The sequence below is a fragment of the Coregonus clupeaformis genome, chromosome 14 (genome assembly GCF_020615455.1).
Source record: "Coregonus clupeaformis isolate EN_2021a chromosome 14, ASM2061545v1, whole genome shotgun sequence".
In the NCBI taxonomy this organism is placed as follows: Eukaryota; Metazoa; Chordata; class Actinopteri; order Salmoniformes; family Salmonidae; genus Coregonus; species Coregonus clupeaformis.
The window spans coordinates 7,356,899-7,374,937 of NC_059205.1; the positions used below are offsets into that span (position 1 = coordinate 7,356,899).

The 18,039-nt window shown below is 42.2% G+C and overlaps 1 protein-coding gene across 1 annotated transcript in view; it reads right to left on the minus strand.

Annotated features, from left to right (window-relative positions):
• LOC121580581 (cadherin-7-like) overlaps positions 1-18,039 on the minus strand; it is a 144,012-nt gene that overhangs the window by 70,524 nt on the left and 55,449 nt on the right. The window contains exon 4 of the mRNA XM_041895537.2: positions 910-1,029. Coding sequence (XP_041751471.1) covers positions 910-1,029 — 120 coding nt within the window. The remainder of the gene's footprint in view (positions 1-909; positions 1,030-18,039) is intronic.

An 18,039-nucleotide genomic window follows, 5' to 3' on the forward strand; every position in this document is an offset into this window, starting at 1 on the left:
TACCTTTGTAGTTATGTAACTACAAGGTACAATAAGGAGAGAATAGCAGGTATAATGCTGCATACTGTAAATCCAAATGGAGATACCGTATATTCATCTAGAAACATATCGCTTTTACACTGTATTTCAAGATCATCTAGTTGCAGAGAAATTATTTCTTATAAAATCTCTTCCAGATTATTTTGTACACACAACGTCTTATTCACTTAAACGTCATTCTTTCACATTCCCGTCTTTCAATATATAGGCCTATATTTGCTCTCTGCATACAGTGAATCAAAATCACTGAGTTCAAATCAAAAGCACGGCACCTTATTTTCCCTTCCTTTTGGACTCCTACTAGACTGTAAAAACACTTTCTCAAGTATGCTTTACTCAAGAGACTTGTTGTCTTAACTGATGACGAGGCTACGCTATATGTAATGAAAAGAGCATGTAATGAAAACACGTTGATTGCGTTTAAGGTTTTACTTCCGCCTCAATCAGTCGATGATGTGTGTAAGTGGTGTTGAGGGACGACTTGATGAAAAACTCATCAGGCACATGGACCAGATCCAGCTACACAATTAAAATGAATGAGCGTTGATTCAAAATGCGACGTCTTCCGCCGAGACGGAACAAACGTCATCGGCAATGTGAGGAAACGCTCACTTCGTCTATAAACTGAAGATTTACAAAACATAAAACGTTCTAAAAATACGTTTTCAATCTAATTGTTTGGGGAAACTTCACTTTGGTGTATAACATAATGTCGGAACACTCGAATATCTCTCATATTTCACAGTTTTTTTAATCTAACAAACGAACCCTGCTGATGTTTAATCACTGGTGTGTAATTACACATATAATAGACAGCAGATAGCCTGCTTTTCGATATTACACACAACTGTGATGTCATGTGTTGTTCACCTGTTCTTGGTTCCACAGAGAAGTAGGGCTGGCCCTCGAGGATACTGTAGACCACCCTGGCACTGTTTCCATACGTGGGGTCATCCGCATCTGTCGCCACCACCGTCACCACAGACGTGCCTGCAATAACAAATAATTCGGTCAAAAAAACAATAAAAAAAAAAAACTTTTCACTATTTTTTTTTTTTTTTCTTCAAGAGTCGGAGTTGAACAGACAGGACAGAAAAATTAGGAGAATATTTGAGTCGAAGTAGCTGTGGACCAGGATTTGATCCCATTAGGGCCTGGTACTGGTACTGATGCTGGTTTGATCCACCAGTTGTTCTTAATCCTGGGGACCCAAAGGGGTGCACATTTTAGTTTTTGCCCTAACACTACACAGCTTAATCAAATCATCAACTCATCATGAAGTTTTGATGATTGGAATCAGGTGTGTAGTGCTAAGGCAAAAACTAAAACGTGAACCCCTTTACATCCCCAGGACCAGGACAAACTGCTCTAGACCTATTGTTACAAAAAGCTGGTAACTTTCCATAAATTCCCAGGTTTTCTAGAAATGCAGTTGGAAGATTCCTGCAACCAAAAGAGAATGAGCAGAATTGGAGAGAGAGAGAGAGAGAGAGAGAGAGAGAGAGAGAGAGAGACAGACAGACAGACAGTTAGACAGACAGACAGACAGACAGACAGACAGACAGACAGACAGACAGACAGACAGACAGACAGACAGACAGACAGACAGACAGACAGAGAGAGAGAAAGAGAAAGAGAAAGAGAAAGAGAAAGAGAAAGAGAAAGAGAAAGAGAGAGACATGATCCTAATTATAAAACATAAAAGTTGTTTTGTGAGTTGATCATTTCCGCCATGCCCAGAATCGTGAAAAAAAGAACTTTCAAGCCAGCCCACATGAAACCACAGACGTACAGCTGCGGGTTTAATTGCATGCATGTGTTTTCATCATTTGCGTTGGTATACACACACACACACACTACCAAGAAATTGTGAAAATACAATATCAACATATAAAATGTCAACCAATCACTACTTGGGTGATTCAACTGGCCTTGCAATTCTTCAGCGCAATCAATTCAGTCACAATGGGACCCTTTCAGTCAGATATATATTCGCTGCTCTAATGTATTGGTTGAGCAGGGCATCTTTTCCCTTGGATTTAGTGAAATAAGTTCCCGCTCTTGTCCCTTTCTACTTGTGATTGAAAAGAACGCCTCCTCCTTCCGTTGTTCTTCACAGCTTCTCTTTCACTATGTTTTGGCCAAGGTCCATTTGAATGGCTGTCTATGTAAACTTTTGGACGTTTCTAATATTTTTTTCTGTCACTCCTTTTCTTTTGTATGCGTTTCACCTTCACCAGCCAGTTGTGGTTTTGGACATCTTTCTTTCATAGAGACGTCACCACTCTGGTGACACTTAAAGAGAACATTAAACCACCAGCTCTCACATTTGGGGAAACATATTTTACTTTTACGGTAATAGGACCCATCCAGTTCCTCATTTAAGCAGTATTTATGACTCTTTGGCACAAAGATAAATGATCGTTAAACGTTCTCAGTTGTAAAAGTCCATAAAGACGTTTGGGGACCTTCTCAGTTGGTGTCACGGCGCAGAGCCGTGGAGAAGCTTCCAGAACATTTATTGTGTTTACATTATGCCGCACTGAGGAACAGCACGGCTACACAAGTCACATATTTCATTTTTTTTCCCTTTTTATAAAGGAGTGGGAATTCTCACTCATTCTGTAATTTCATACAAAGGAGAGAAAGTAGGAAAGCTATGAAGAAGGATGTGAGACCAGATGCGGCTGGATGGGAGACCAGATGCTGCTGGATGTGAGACCAGATGCTGCTGGATGTGAGACCAGATGCTGCTGGATGTGAGACCAGATGCGGCTGGATGTGAGACCAGATGCTGCTGGATGTGAGACCAGATGCTGCTGGATGTGAGACCAGATGCTGCTGGATGTGAGACCAGATGCTGCTGGATGTGAGACCAGATGCTGCTGGATGGGACACCAGATGCTGCTGGATGTGAGACCAGATGATGCTGGATGGGAGACCAGAGATGCTGGATGGGAGACCAGATACTGCTGGATGGGACACCAGATGATGCTGTGGTGTTGGAGGCACTCTTTCTTCTGGTCTAAAGATCCCGATGTCCCAGGGCAGTGATTGGGAACATTGCCCTGCTGTCCTTCGGAAGGGAGGTTAAACAGGTGTCCTGACTCTCTGTGGTCAAAAAGATCCCATGGCATTTATCGTAAGAGTAGGGGTATTAATCTCAGTGTCCTGGCTAAATTCCCCATCTGGCCCTCGTACCATAATGGCCACCTAATCATCCCCAGCTTCCAATTGAATCATTCATCCCCCCCTCCTTTCCCCTGTAACTCTTCCCCAGGTATAAAATAAAATACTATAGCCGGCAGATTTCAGGTTTCTTTCTCCATCTTGTTTGTCCCATTGGCTTAAGAGACATCTTGAGAGACGTTTTTCTTTGGTCACAAAGGTTGGCTTCCCGCATACAAGCTCAGTCCTCATATTACCAAATTAAACAAATCATTTTCTCTTAATAAGATCCATTAATCTCCCATCTGGTGTTAATGATTTTAGATAAGATGTATGAAAAGCCAGCAAGGAACAGTGCATGCTGCGACATAAGCGGCTCTTTTTCTCTTGACATTATCAATGAGTGTGAACCAAATGGCACCCTATTTTCTACATAGTGCACTACTTTTGATGGGCCTTGGTCAGAATTAGTGCACTATGTAGGGAATAGGGTGTCAATTGGCTAGCAGACATTGTCAATGAAAATCACAAGAGAGAAAATAGCCAATTATACTGCAGCTTGCCCCGTTCCTCACTGGCTTTACATCTTATCACCAAGCTGTGTGCCTTTAGGATGATGACCTAATGGCCGAAACATTTGCTCCAGATATTATAAGCCAGGAATTCAAAAACCAAACTACTGAGAATGTCAAACAAAACATCCTCCATACTACAGTCTCCATACTACAGTCTCCATACTACAGTCTCCATACTACAGTCTCCATACTACAGTCTCCATACTACAGTCTCCATACCACAGTCTCCATACTACAGTCTCCATACCACAGTCTCCATACCACAGTCTCCATACTACAGTCTCCATACTACAGTCTCCATACTACAGTCTCCATACTACAGTCTTCATACTACATCCTCCATACTACAGTCTCCATACTACAGTCTCCATACTACAGTCTCCATACTACAGTCTCCATACTACAGTCTCCATACTACAGTCTCCATACCACAGTCTCCATACTACAGTCTCCATACCACAGTCTCCATACTACAGTCTCCATACTACAGTCTCCATACTACAGTCTCCATACCACAGTCTCCATACTACAGTCTCCATACCACAGTCTCCATACTACAGTCTCCATACTACAGTCTCCATACTACATCCTCCATACTACAGTCTCCATACTACAGTCTCCATACCACAGTCTCCATACTACAGTCTCCATACTAACAGTCTCCATACTACAGTCTCCATACTACAGTCTCCATACCACAGTCTCCATACCACAGTCTCCATACTACAGTCTCCATACTACAGTCTCCATACCACAGTCTCCATACTACAGTCTCCATACTACATTCTCCATACTACAGTCTCCATACTACAGTCTCCATACTACACAGCGAGTGCGGTTACATGCACACAACAATGCAATTATTGTGGATAGTCAGATTAATATAATAGTTAGATTCAAAAGTTTGCATGCTTTGCAAGAAAAATGCATTCCCTAATAATCCTGTGTACATGGACACATTGTCACGTTCGTTGAAGGACGGGTCAGGCCAAGGCGCAGCGTGATATGCGTACATGTTTATTGAACTTAATAAACAACACGACAAAACAACAAAGGAAACAAAACGTGACGTCCAAGGTAGAACAGAACAACAAACCTTACACGGAACAAGATCCCACAACTAGACAGTGCCAATAGGCTGCCTAAGTATGGTCCCCAATCAGAGACAACGAGCGACAGCTGCCTCTGATTGGGAACCACACCGGCCAACATAGATCCACACATACTAGATCGACAACATAGAAAAAGCACAACAAGGAAATATACCCACCCTGACTCAACATATAAGCGTCCACTGAGTCAGGGCGTGACACACATCTGTAATCAGGCTACCTGATGGCACTCTGATAAATGCAGAAAATCACCAATCAAATTAAACGTTCTACTACAGCAACCATGTTATTTCTGGGACGCATATTTGATTGAGTTGGGACGTACAGTGCACTCTGAAAGTATTCAGAACCCTTGACTTTTCCACATTTTATTACATTACAGCCTTATTCTAAAATGGATTGCATTGTTTTTTCCCCACTCATCAATCTACGCACGACACCCCATAATGACAAAGCAAAAACTGTTGTTGTTTTTTTAACTTTTTGCAAATGCATTAAAAATAAAAAACGGAAAAATTACATTTACATAAGTATTCAGACCCTTTACTCAGTACTTTGTTGAAGCACGTTTGGCAGCGATTACAGCCTCAAGTCTTCTTGGGTATGACACTACAAGCTTGGCACACCTGTATTTGTGGAGTTCTCCCATTCTTCTCTGCAGATCCTCTCAAGCTCTGTCAGGTTGGATGGGGAGCGTCGCTGCACAGCTATTTTCAGGTCTCTCAAAACATGTTAGATCGGGTTCAAGTCGGGAATCTCAAGGACATTCAGAGACTTGTCCCGAAGCCACTCCTGCGTTGTCTTGGCTGTGTGCTTAGGGTCGTTGTCCTGTTGGAAGTTGAACCTTCGCCCAAGTCTGAGGTCCTGAGCGCTCTGGAGCAAGTTTTCATCAAGGATCTCTCTGTACTTAGCTCCGTTCATCTTTCCCTTCCCCAGATCTGTGCCTCAACACAATCCTGTCTCGGAGCTCTACGGACAATTCCTTTGACCTGCACTGTCAACTGTGGGACCTTAAATACACAGGTGTGTGCCTTTCCAAATCATGTCCAGTCAATTGAATTTACCACAGGTGGACTCCAATCAAGTTGTAGAAACATTTCAAGGTTAACCAAGATGGCGTAGCAGTGTGGTCATGTTCTTTGTTGTGTGTCCGTGTAAATAGCCAGTTTTTTTGTTGTTTTTTCGTACATATTTTCCTATCACACTTTTCATCCTGCCTCACTCAATGTGGAACGGATTCTATTATTGACTTACCTTTTATCTAGAATCTCCAGTTGAAACTAGCTAGCCAGCTAACTAGCTACTTGCTATTAGCCACCGTTAGCGGTTTTTCACCATTGTCCGTGGCCTGCACTACCTATCAGCCAGCTCTAGCCTGGACTATTATCGGCCAGTCTGCACTGTCTTCACAGCGTGTTATCGACCCAGAACATATCGTTTTTTCTGCCGGAATCACTGAATCACTGGACCTTTAACACTGGATCGTCGCAACTAGCTAGCTGCACCCAAATTGATGTTTTTGTTGGCTAATCAGCCTTGAGCTAGCCTCGAGCCAGGCCCATCTCCCGGCTATCTACCTCTCTGTCAACTGGACGGGACCTCCTAGTGTTGACACAGAGCCCCGCCGATCCATCACGACTGGTCTGCCGACGAAATCGTCTGATGTGGTTTCAACAGACCTGTTATGTTATGACGTCGACCACAAAGATCCATCTGCTAGTCCCGGCCCGCTAGCACACGCAAGCCGTGGCCTCTTGCTCGCCAGTGCTGTAGCAGCCCCCGAACTACCTCCGAACTCTCCTATTGCTGTTCACCGGACCTTACGATAACTCAGCTATACAGTTGATGCCTGCTGGACTGTTCCTTTATACGGTACCGCATCCTGTTTATGTTTAGCCTCAGCCCAAACTTTGTCGCCATTACCAGCTGTTGTCTTAGCTCTCTAATAACACCTGTTATTGCTTTATGCCTCTCTCCCATGTCAATATGCCTTGCTTATTGCTGTTTCGGTTATTTCTTATTGTACAATTTCACTGTAGATCCCCCAGCCCAGCTCAACCTGCCTTAGATAGCTCCTTTGTCCCACCCCCAATACACGCGGAGACCGACTCAATCGGTGCCTCCAGTGATGCTACCTCTTTCATTGTTACCCAACGCTTAGGTTTACCTCCACTGTACTCATATCCTTCCATATCCTTGTCTGTACATAATGCCCTGAATCTATTCTACAACTCCCGGAAATCTGCCCTTTTTTTTCTCTGTACCCAACGCACTAGAAGACCAGTACTTAAAGCCTTTAGCCGTATCCTTATTCTACTCCTCCTCTGTTCCTCTGGTGATGTAGAGGTTAACCCAGGCCCTGTAGCCCCCAGTATCAATCCTACTCCCCAGGAATTATCATTTGTTGACCTCTGTAACCGTAAAAGCCTTGGTTTCTTGCACGTTAACATCCGAAGCCTCCTCCCTAAGTTTGATGTATTCACTGCGTTAGTACACTCCGCCAACCCTGATGTTATAGCAGTGTCTGAATCCTGGCTTAGGAAGACCACCAAAAATTCAGAAATGTCCATCCCCAACTACAACATTTTCCGTCTCGATAGAACTGCCAAAGGGGGTGGGGTTGCAATCTACTGTAGATATAGCCTGCAGAGCTCTATCGTACTATCCAGGTCTGTGCCCAAACAGTTTGAGCTTCTACTTCTAAAAATGCACCTTTCCAGAAATAAGTCTCTCACTGTTGCCGCTTGCTACAGACCCCCCTCAGCCCCGAGCTGTGCCCTGCATACCATATGTGAACTGATTGCCCCCCATCTATCCTCAGAGTTCGTACTGCTTGGTGACCTAAACTGAGATATGCTTAACACCCCGGCCAACCTACAATCTAAACTAGATGCCCTCAATCTCACACAAATTATCAACTAACCTACCAGGTACAACCCTAAATCTGTAAACATGGGCACCCTCATAGATATCATCCTGACAAATGTACCCTCTAAATACACCTACGCTGTCTTCAACCAGGATCTCAGCGATCACTGCCTTATTGCCTGCCTCCATAATGGGTCCGCGGTCAAAAGACCACCCCTCATCACTGTCAAATGCTCCCTAAAACACTTTAGCGAGCAGGCCTTTCTAATTGACCTGGCCCGGGTATGCTGGATGGATATTGACCTCATTCCGTCAGTAGAGGATGCCTGGTTGTTCTTTAAAAGTGCTTTCCTTTCAATCTAAAATAAGCATGCCCCATTCAAAAAATTCAGAACTAAGAACAGATATAGCCCCTGGTTGTCCTCAGACTTGACTGCTCTTGACCAGCACAAAAACATCCTGTGGCGTACTGCATTAGCATCGAACAGCCCCCGCGATATGCAACTTTTCAGGGAAGTCAGGAACCAATATACGCAATGTCACGGATTCTGCCGAGGCTGCTCCTCCTCCTTGCTCGGGCAGGCTTCGGCGTTCGTCATCCCCGGAGTACTAGCTACTGCCGATCGATGTTTCGTTGTTTGTCTTGTTTTGTCTTGAGTAGTTACACCTGTTGTCTATTATGTTTGATTGTAGATCCTATAATTACCCTTGTCTCACGTTTGGTATTTGTGTGTTATTGTTTTGTTGTCTAGGCGGTATCGGCATTGCTGTATTTCATATCACTTGTATGGTGTTTTTCCCTCCTGGTTCGGAGGTTTTGTTTTGCTCTTTACTATTAGTAAAGTAAGTCTGCTAGTATCTCTGTGTCCTGCGCTTGACTTCACTCGCCGCATACACATCGCACCTGACACGCAATTAGTTAGGAAAGCAAAGGCTAGCTTTTTCAAACAGAAATTTGCATCCTTTAGCACTAACTCCAAAAAGTTTTGGGACACTGTAAAGTCCATGGAAAACAAGAGCACCTCCTCCCAACTGCCCACTGCACTGAGGCTAGGAAACACTGTCACCACCGATAAATCTACAATAATTGAGAATTTCAACAAGCATTTTGCTACGGCTGGCCATGCTTTCCACCTGGCTACCACTACCCCGGCCACCAGCTCTGCACCCTCCGCTGCAACTTGCCCCAGCCCCCCCCCGCTTCTCCTTCACACAAATTCAGACAGATGATGTTCTGAAAGAGCTGAACAATCTGGACCCCTACAAATCAACTGGGCTAGACAATCTGGACCCTTTCTTTCTAAAATTAGCCGCCGAAATTGTCGCAACCCCTATTACTAGCCTGTTCAACCTCTCTTTCGTAACATCTGAGATCCCCAGAGATTGTAAAGCTGCCGCGGTCATCCCCCTCTTCAAAGGGGGTGACACTCTAGATCCAAACTGTTACAGACCTATATCCATCCTGCCCTGCCTTTCGAAAGTATTTGAAAGCCAAGTTAACAAACAGATCACCGACCATTTCGAATCCCACCGTACCTTCTAAGCTATGCAATCCGGTTTCCGAGCTGGTCATGGGTGCACCTTAGCCACGCTCAAGGTCCTAAACGATATTATAACCGCGATCGATAAAAGACAGTACTGTGCAGCCGTCTTCATCGACCTGGCCAAGGCTTTCGACTCTGTCAACCACCGCATTGTTATTGGCAGATTAAATAACCTTGGTTTCTATAATGACTGCCTCGCCTGGTTCACCAACTACTTCTCAGATAGAGTTCAATGTGTCAAATCGGAGGGCGTGTTGTCTGGACCTCTGGCCGTCTCTACGGGGGTGCCACTGGGTTCAATTCTCGGGCCGACTCTATTATCTGTGTATATCAATGCTGCTGGTGACGCTCGGACCCACCTCTATGCGGACGACACCATTTTGTATACATCTGGCCCTTCATTGGACACTGTGTTAACAAACCTCCAAACGAGCTTCAACGCCATACAACACTCCTTCCGTAGCCTCCAACTGCTCTTAAACACTAGTAAAACTAAATGCATGCTCTTCAACCGAACGCTGCTTGCACCCGCCCACCCGACTAGAATCACTACTCTCGGCAGGTCTGACCTAGAGTATGTGGACAACTACAAATAGCTAGGTGTCTGGTTAGACTGTAAACTCTCCTTCCAGACTCACATTAAGCATCTCCAATCAAAAGTTAGATCTAGAATCGGCTTCCTATTTCGCAACAAAGCCTCCTTCACTCATGCTGCCAAACATGCCCTCGTAAAACTGACTATCCTACCGATCCTTGACTTCGGAGATGTCATTTACAAAATAGCCTCCAACACTCTACTCAGCAAATTGGATGTAGTCTATCACAGTGCCATCCGATTTGTCACCAAAGCCCCATATACTACCCACCATTGTGACCTGTACGCTCTTGTTGGCTGGCCCTCACTACATATTCGTCGCCAAACCCACTGGCTCCAGGTCATCTATAAATCACTGCTAGGCAAATCCCCGTCTTATCTTAGCTCACTGGTCACCATAGCAGCACCCACCCGTAATATGCGCTCCAGCAGGTATATCTCACTGGTCATTCCCAAAGCCAACACCTCCTTTGGCCGCCATTCCTTCCAGTGCTCTGCTGCCAATGACTGGAACGAACTGCAAAAATCTCTGAAGCTGGAGACTCTTATCTCCCTCACTAACTTTAAGCGTCAGTTGTCAGAGCTGCTTACTGATCACTGCACCTGTACACAGCCATTCTGAAATTAGCACACCCAACTACCTCATCCCTATATTGTTATTTATTTTGCTCATTTGCACCCCAGTATCTCTATTTGCACATCATCTTTTGCACATGTATCATTCCAGTGTATAAAACGAAATTGTAACTATTTTGCACTATGGCTTACAGTGAGGGAAAAAAGTATTTGATCCCCTACAAATTTTGTACCTTTGCCCACTGACAAAGACATGATCAGTCTATAATTTTAATGGTAGGTTTATTTGAACATTGAACGTTTATTCGAGATTGTGCACATCTGTCAGTACATCATGCTGGTGATTCAAAGAGGTGAAGAGGGTGTGAGAGAGAGAGACTGTGAGAGAGAGAGAGAGAGAGAGAGAGAGAGAGAGTGTGTGTGAGGGAGAAAGAGAGTGTGTGTGAGAGAGAGAGAGATTTTTTCTGGGGGAACAAACAGTTACTTTGGAGGTGACTACAACTATTTGAACACATACAGTGAGGGAAAAAATTATTTGATCCCCTGCTGATTTTGTACGTTTGCCCACTGACAAAGACATGATTAGTCTATAATTTTAATGGTGGGTTTATTTGAACAGTGAGAGACAGAATAACAACAAAAAAATCCAGAAAAACGCATGTCAAAAATGTTATGAATTGATTTGCATTTTAATGAGGGAAATAAGTATTTGACCCCTCTGCAAAACATTACTTAGTACTTGGTGGCAAAACCCTTGTTGGCAATCACAGAGGTCAGACGTTTCTTGTAGTTGGCCACCAGGTTTGCACACATCTCAGGAGGGATTTTGTCCCACTCCTCTTTGCAGATCTTCTCCAAGTCATTAAGGTTTCGAGGCTGACGTTTGGCAACTCGAACCTTCAGCTCCCTCCACAGATTTTCTATGGGATTAAGGTCTGGAGACTGGCTAGGCCACTCCAGGACCTTAATGTGCTTCTTCTTGAGCCACTCCTTTGTTGCCTTGGCCGTGTGTTTTGGGTCATTGTCATGCTGGAATACCCATCCACGACCCATTTTCAATGCCCTGGCTAAGGGAAGGAGGTTCTCACCCAAGATTTAACAGTACATGGCCCCGTCCATCGTCCCTTTGATGCGGTGAAGTTGTCCTGTCCCCTTAGCAGAAAAACACCCCCAAAGCATAATGTTTCCACCTCCATGTTTGACGGTGGGGATGGTGTTCTTGAGATCATATGCAGCATTCCTCCTCCTCCAAACACAGCGAGTTGAGTTGATGCCAAAGAGCTCGATATTGGTCTCATCTGACCACAACACTTTCACCCAGTTCTCCTCTGAATCATTCAGATGTTCATTGGCAAACTTCAGACGGGCATATATATGTGCTTTCTTGAGCAGGGGGACCTTGTGGGCGCTGCAGGATTTCAGTCCTTCACGGCGTAGTGTGTTACCAATTGTTTTCTTGGTGACTATCGTCCCAGCTGCCTTGAGATCATTGACAAGATCCTCCCGTGTAGTTCTGGGCTGATTCCTCACCGTTCTCATGATCATTGCAACTCAATGAGGTGAGATCTTGCATGGAGCCCCAGGCCGAGGGAGATTGACAGTTCTTTTGTGTTTCATTCTTTTGCGAATAATCGCATCAACTGTTGTCACCTTCTCACCAAGCTGCTTGGCGATGGTCTTGTAGCCCATTCTAGCCTTGTGTAGGTCTACAATCTTGTCCCTGACATCCTTGGAGAGCTCTTTGGTCTTGGCCATGGTGGAGAGTTTGGAATATGATTGATTGATTGCTTCTGTGGACAGGTATCTTTTATACAGGTAACAAGCTGATTTTAGGAGCACTCCCTTTAAGAGTGTGCTCCTAATCTCAGCTCGTTACCTGTATAAAAGACACCTGGGAGCCAGAAATTTTTCTGATTGAGAGGGGGTCAAATACTCATTTCCCTCAATAAAATGCAAATCTATTTCTAACATTTTTGACATGCGTTTTTCTGGATTTGTTTTGTTGTTATTCTGTCTCTCACTGTTCAAATAAACCTACCATTAAAATTATAGACTGATAATTTCTTCAGTGGGCAAACGTACAAAATCAGCAGGGGATCAAATGCTTTTTTCCCTCACTGTATTCATTGCCTTACCTCCATAACTTTCTACATTCGCACACACTGTATATATATATTTTCTGTTGTATTTTTGACTTTATGTTTTGTTTACCCCATATGTAACTCTGTGTTGTTGTTTTTATCGCACTGCTTTGCTTTATCTTGGCCAGGTCGCAGTTGTAAATGAGAACTTGTTCTCAACTGGCTTACCTGGTTAAATAAAGGTGAAAAAAAAAAAAAAAAAAGATCAATGGAAACAGGATGCACCTGAGCTCAATTTCGAGTCTCATAGCAAAGGGTCTGAATACTTACGTAAATAAGGTATTTCTGTTTTTTATTTTTAATAAATGTGCAAACATTTCTAAAACCTGTTTTCACTTTGTCATTATGGGGTAGTGTGTGTAGATTGATGAGGGAAAAAATTACTTTAATCCACTTCATAATAAGGCTGTAACGTAACAAAATGTGGAAAAAGTTAAGGGGTCTGAATACTTTCCGAATGCACTGTATGAAGTTTATATGTGAAAACTACTTCTTAAGACGTATACATTCAGTTGTTCCAAACTCACTGCACTCGCGCTAAATAGGGAGGCTCACTGGGCTGGTGCTAGCAGATGCGCAGATCAAATACACCGCAAGAACGCCAATTAAGGTGTTTACATGTCCTAATAATTTGAAAGATTGCTCAGAAAACCAGGTGTATGCTTACTTCGATTTTGACCTCACGCCGATTAAGATAAGCAGAATAAGGTGCCTACTGCCATAATCAGTACAGTATCGAATTATTAGTGTGCATGTAAACATATTCAGTGTTTTCATACTAGTATAGTGTCTTCATACTACTACAGTGTCCATACTACTACAGTGTCCCATACTACTACAATGTCTTCATACTACTACAGTGTCCATACTACTACAGTGTCTTCATACTACTACAGTGTCCATACTACTACAGTGTCCATACTACAACAGTGTCCCATACTACTACAATGTCTTCATACTACTACAGTGTCCATACTACTACAGTGTCTTCATACTACTACAGTGTCCATACTACTACATGGTCCATACTACTACAGTGTCTTCATACTACTACGTTGTCTTCATACTACTACAGTGTCTTCATACTACTACGTTGTCTTCATACTACTGCAGTGTCCATACTACTACAGTGTCTATACTACTACAGTGTCCATACTACTACAGTGTCTTCATACTAGTCCATACTACTACAGTGTCAATCCTACTACAGTGTCTTCATACTAATACAGTGTCTTCATACTATGACAGTGTCTTCATACTAGTCCATACTACTACAGTGTCAATACTACTACAGTGTCTTCATACTAATACAGTGTCTTCATACTACGACAGTGTCTTCATACTACTACAGTGTCCATACTACTACAGTGTCCATACTACTACAGTATCTTCATAATATTATAGTGTCTTCATACTACTACAGTGTCTTCATACTACTACAGTGTCCATACTACTACAGTGTCCATACTACTACATGGTCCATACTACTACAGTGTCCATACTACTACATGGTCCATACTACTACAGTGTCCATACTACTACATGGTCCATACTACTACAGTGTCTTCATACTACTATGTTGTATTCATACTACTACAGTGCCTTCATACTACTACAGTGTCCATACTACTACAGTGTCCATACTACTACAGTGTCTTCATACTAATACAGTGTCTTCATACTACGAAAGTGTCTTCATACTATTACAGTGTCTTCATACTACTACAGTGTCCGTACTACTACAGTGTCTTCATACTACTACAGTGTCCATACTACTACAGTGTCTTCATACTAACACAGTGTCCATAATACTACAGTGTCCATACTACTACATTGTCCATATTACTACAGTGTCTTCATACTACTGCAGTGTCTTCATACTACTACAGTGTCCATACTACTACAGTGTCTTCATACTAACACAGTGTCCATAATACTACAGTGTCCATACTACTACATTGTCCATATTACTACAGTGTCTTCATACTACTACAGTGTCTTCATACTACTACAGTGTCCATACTACTACAGTGTCCATACTACTACAGTGTCCATACTACTACAGTATATTTATACTACTACAGTGTCCATACTACTACAGTGTCTTCATACTACTACAGTGTCCATACTACTACAGTGTCTTCATACTAATACAGTGTCCATAATACTACAGTGTCCATACTACTACAGTGTCTTCATACTACTACAGTATCTTCATACTACTACAGCATCTTCATACTAATACAGTGAACATAATACTACAGTGTCCATACTACTACAGTGTCCATACTACTAAAGTGTCTTCATACTACTACAGAGTCTTCATACTACTACAGTGTCCATACTACTACAGTGTCCATACTACTACATTGTCCATACTACTACAGTGTCTTCATACTACTACAGTGTCTTCATACTACTACAGTGTCTTCAAACTACTACAGTGTCCATACTACTGCAGCATCTTCGTAATACTACAGTGTCCATACTACTACATTGTCTTCATTCTAAAATAGTTACCATACTACTACAGTGTCCATACTACTAGTCTTCATACTGCTACAGTGTCTTCATTCTACTACAGTGTCTTCATACTACTACAGTGTCCATACTACTACAGTGTCCATACTACTACATGGTCCATACTACTACAGTGTCCATACTACTACATGGTCCATACTACTACAGTGTCTTCATACTACTATGTTGTCTTCATACTACTACAGTGCCTTCATACTATTACAGTGTCCATACTACTACAGTGTCCATACTACTACAGTGTCCATACTACTACAGTGTCTTCATACTACTACAGTGTCTTCATACTACTACAGTGTCCATACTACTACGGTGTCCATACTACTACATGGTCCATACTACTACAGTGTCCATACTACTACATGGTCCATACTACTACAGTGTCCATACTACTACATGGTCCATACTACTACAGTGTCTTCATACTACTATGTTGTCTTCATACTACTACAGTGCCTTCATACTACTACAGTGTCCATACTACTACAGTGTCCATACTACTACAGTGTCTTCATACTAATACAGTGTCTTCATACTACGAAAGTGTCTTCATACTATTACAGTGTCTTCATACTACTACAGTGTCCGTACTACTACAGTGTCTTCATACTACTACAGTGTCTTCATACTACTACAGTGTCCATACTACTACATGGTCCATACTACTACAGTGTCCATACTACTACATGGTCCATACTACTACAGTGTCTTCATACTACTATGTTGTCTTCATACTACTACAGTGCCTTCATACTACTACAGCGTCCATACTACTACAGTGTCCATACTACTACAGTGTTTTCATACTAATACAGTGTCTTCATACTACGAAAGTGTCTTCATATTATTACAGTGTCTTCATACTACTACAGTGTCCGTACTACTACAGTGTCTTCATACTACTACAGTGTCCATACTACTACAGTGTCTTCATACTAACACAGTGTCCATAATACTACAGTGTCCATACTACTACATTGTCCATATTACTACAGTGTCTTCATACTACTACAGTGTCTTCATACTACTACAGTGTCCATACTACTACAGTGTCTTCATACTACTACAGTGTCTTCATACTACTACAGTGTCCATACTACTACATGGTCTATACTACTACAGTGTCCATACTACTACATGGTCCATACTACTACAGTGTCTTCATACTACTATGTTGTCTTCATACTACTACAGTGCCTTCATACTACTACAGTGTCCATACTACTACAGTGTCCATACTACTACAGTGTCTTCATACTAATACAGTGTCTTCATACTACGAAAGTGTCTTCATACTATTACAGTGTCTTCATACTACTACAGTGTCCGTACTACTACAGTGTCTTCATACTACTACAGTGTCCATACTACTACAGTGTCTTCATACCAACACAGTGTCCATAATACTACAGTGTCCATACTACTACATTGTCCATATTACTACAGTGTCTTCATACTACTGCAGTGTCTTCATACTACTACAGTGTCCATACTACTACAGTGTCTTCATACTAACACAGTGTCCATAATACTACAGTGTCCATACTACTACATTGTCCATATTACTACAGTGTCTTCATACTACTACAGTGTCTTCATACTACTACAGTGTCCATACTACTACAGTGTCCATACTACTACAGTGTCCATACTACTACAGTATATTTATACTACTACAGTGTCCATACTACTACAGTGTCTTCATACTACTACAGTGTCCATACTACTACAGTGTCTTCATACTAATACAGTGTCCATAATACTACAGTGTCCATACTACTACAGTGTCTTCATACTACTACAGTATCTTCATACTACTACAGCATCTTCATACTAATACAGTGAACATAATACTACAGTGTCCATACTACTACAGTGTCCATACTACTAAAGTGTCTTCATACTACTACAGAGTCTTCATACTACTACAGTGTCCATACTACTACAGTGTCCATACTACTACATTGTCCATACTACTACAGTGTCTTCATACTACTACAGTGTCTTCATACTACTACAGTGTCTTCAAACTACTACAGTGTCCATACTACTGCAGCATCTTCGTAATACTACAGTGTCCATACTACTACATTGTCTTCATTCTAAAATAGTTACCATACTACTACAGTGTCCATACTACTAGTCTTCATACTGCTACAGTGTCTTCATTCTACTACAGTGTCTTCATACTACTACAGTGTCCATACTACTACAGTGTCAATACTACTACAGTCTTCATACTACTACAGTGTCTTCATACTACTACAGTCTTCATACTACTACAGTGTCCATACTACTACATTATCTTCAAAATACTACATTGTCCATACTACTACAGTGTCTTCATTCTACTACAGTGTCTTCATACTACTACAGTGTCTTCATACTATTACAGTGTCTTCAAACTACTACAGTGTCCATACTACTACAGTGTCCATACTACTACAGCATCTTCGTAATACTACAGTGTCCATACTACTACAGTGTCCATACTACTACAGCATCTTCGTAATACTACAGTGTCCATACTACTACATTGTCTTCATACTAAAACAGTTACCATACTACTACAGTGTCCATACTACTACAGTCTTCATACTACTACAGTGTCTTCATTCTACTACAGTGTCTTCATACTACTACAGTGTCCATACTACTACAGTCTTCATACTACTACAGTCTCTTCATACTACTACAGTGTCCATACTACTACCTTGTCTTTATACTAAAACAGTGTCCATACTACTACAGTGTCCATACTACTACAGTGTCCATACTACTACAGTGTCCATACTACTGGTGGTTGACATGACGTGGTTGACCTGCTGTGGTTGAAATAACGTAATTGACATGACGTGGTTGACATGACGTGGTTGACCTGCT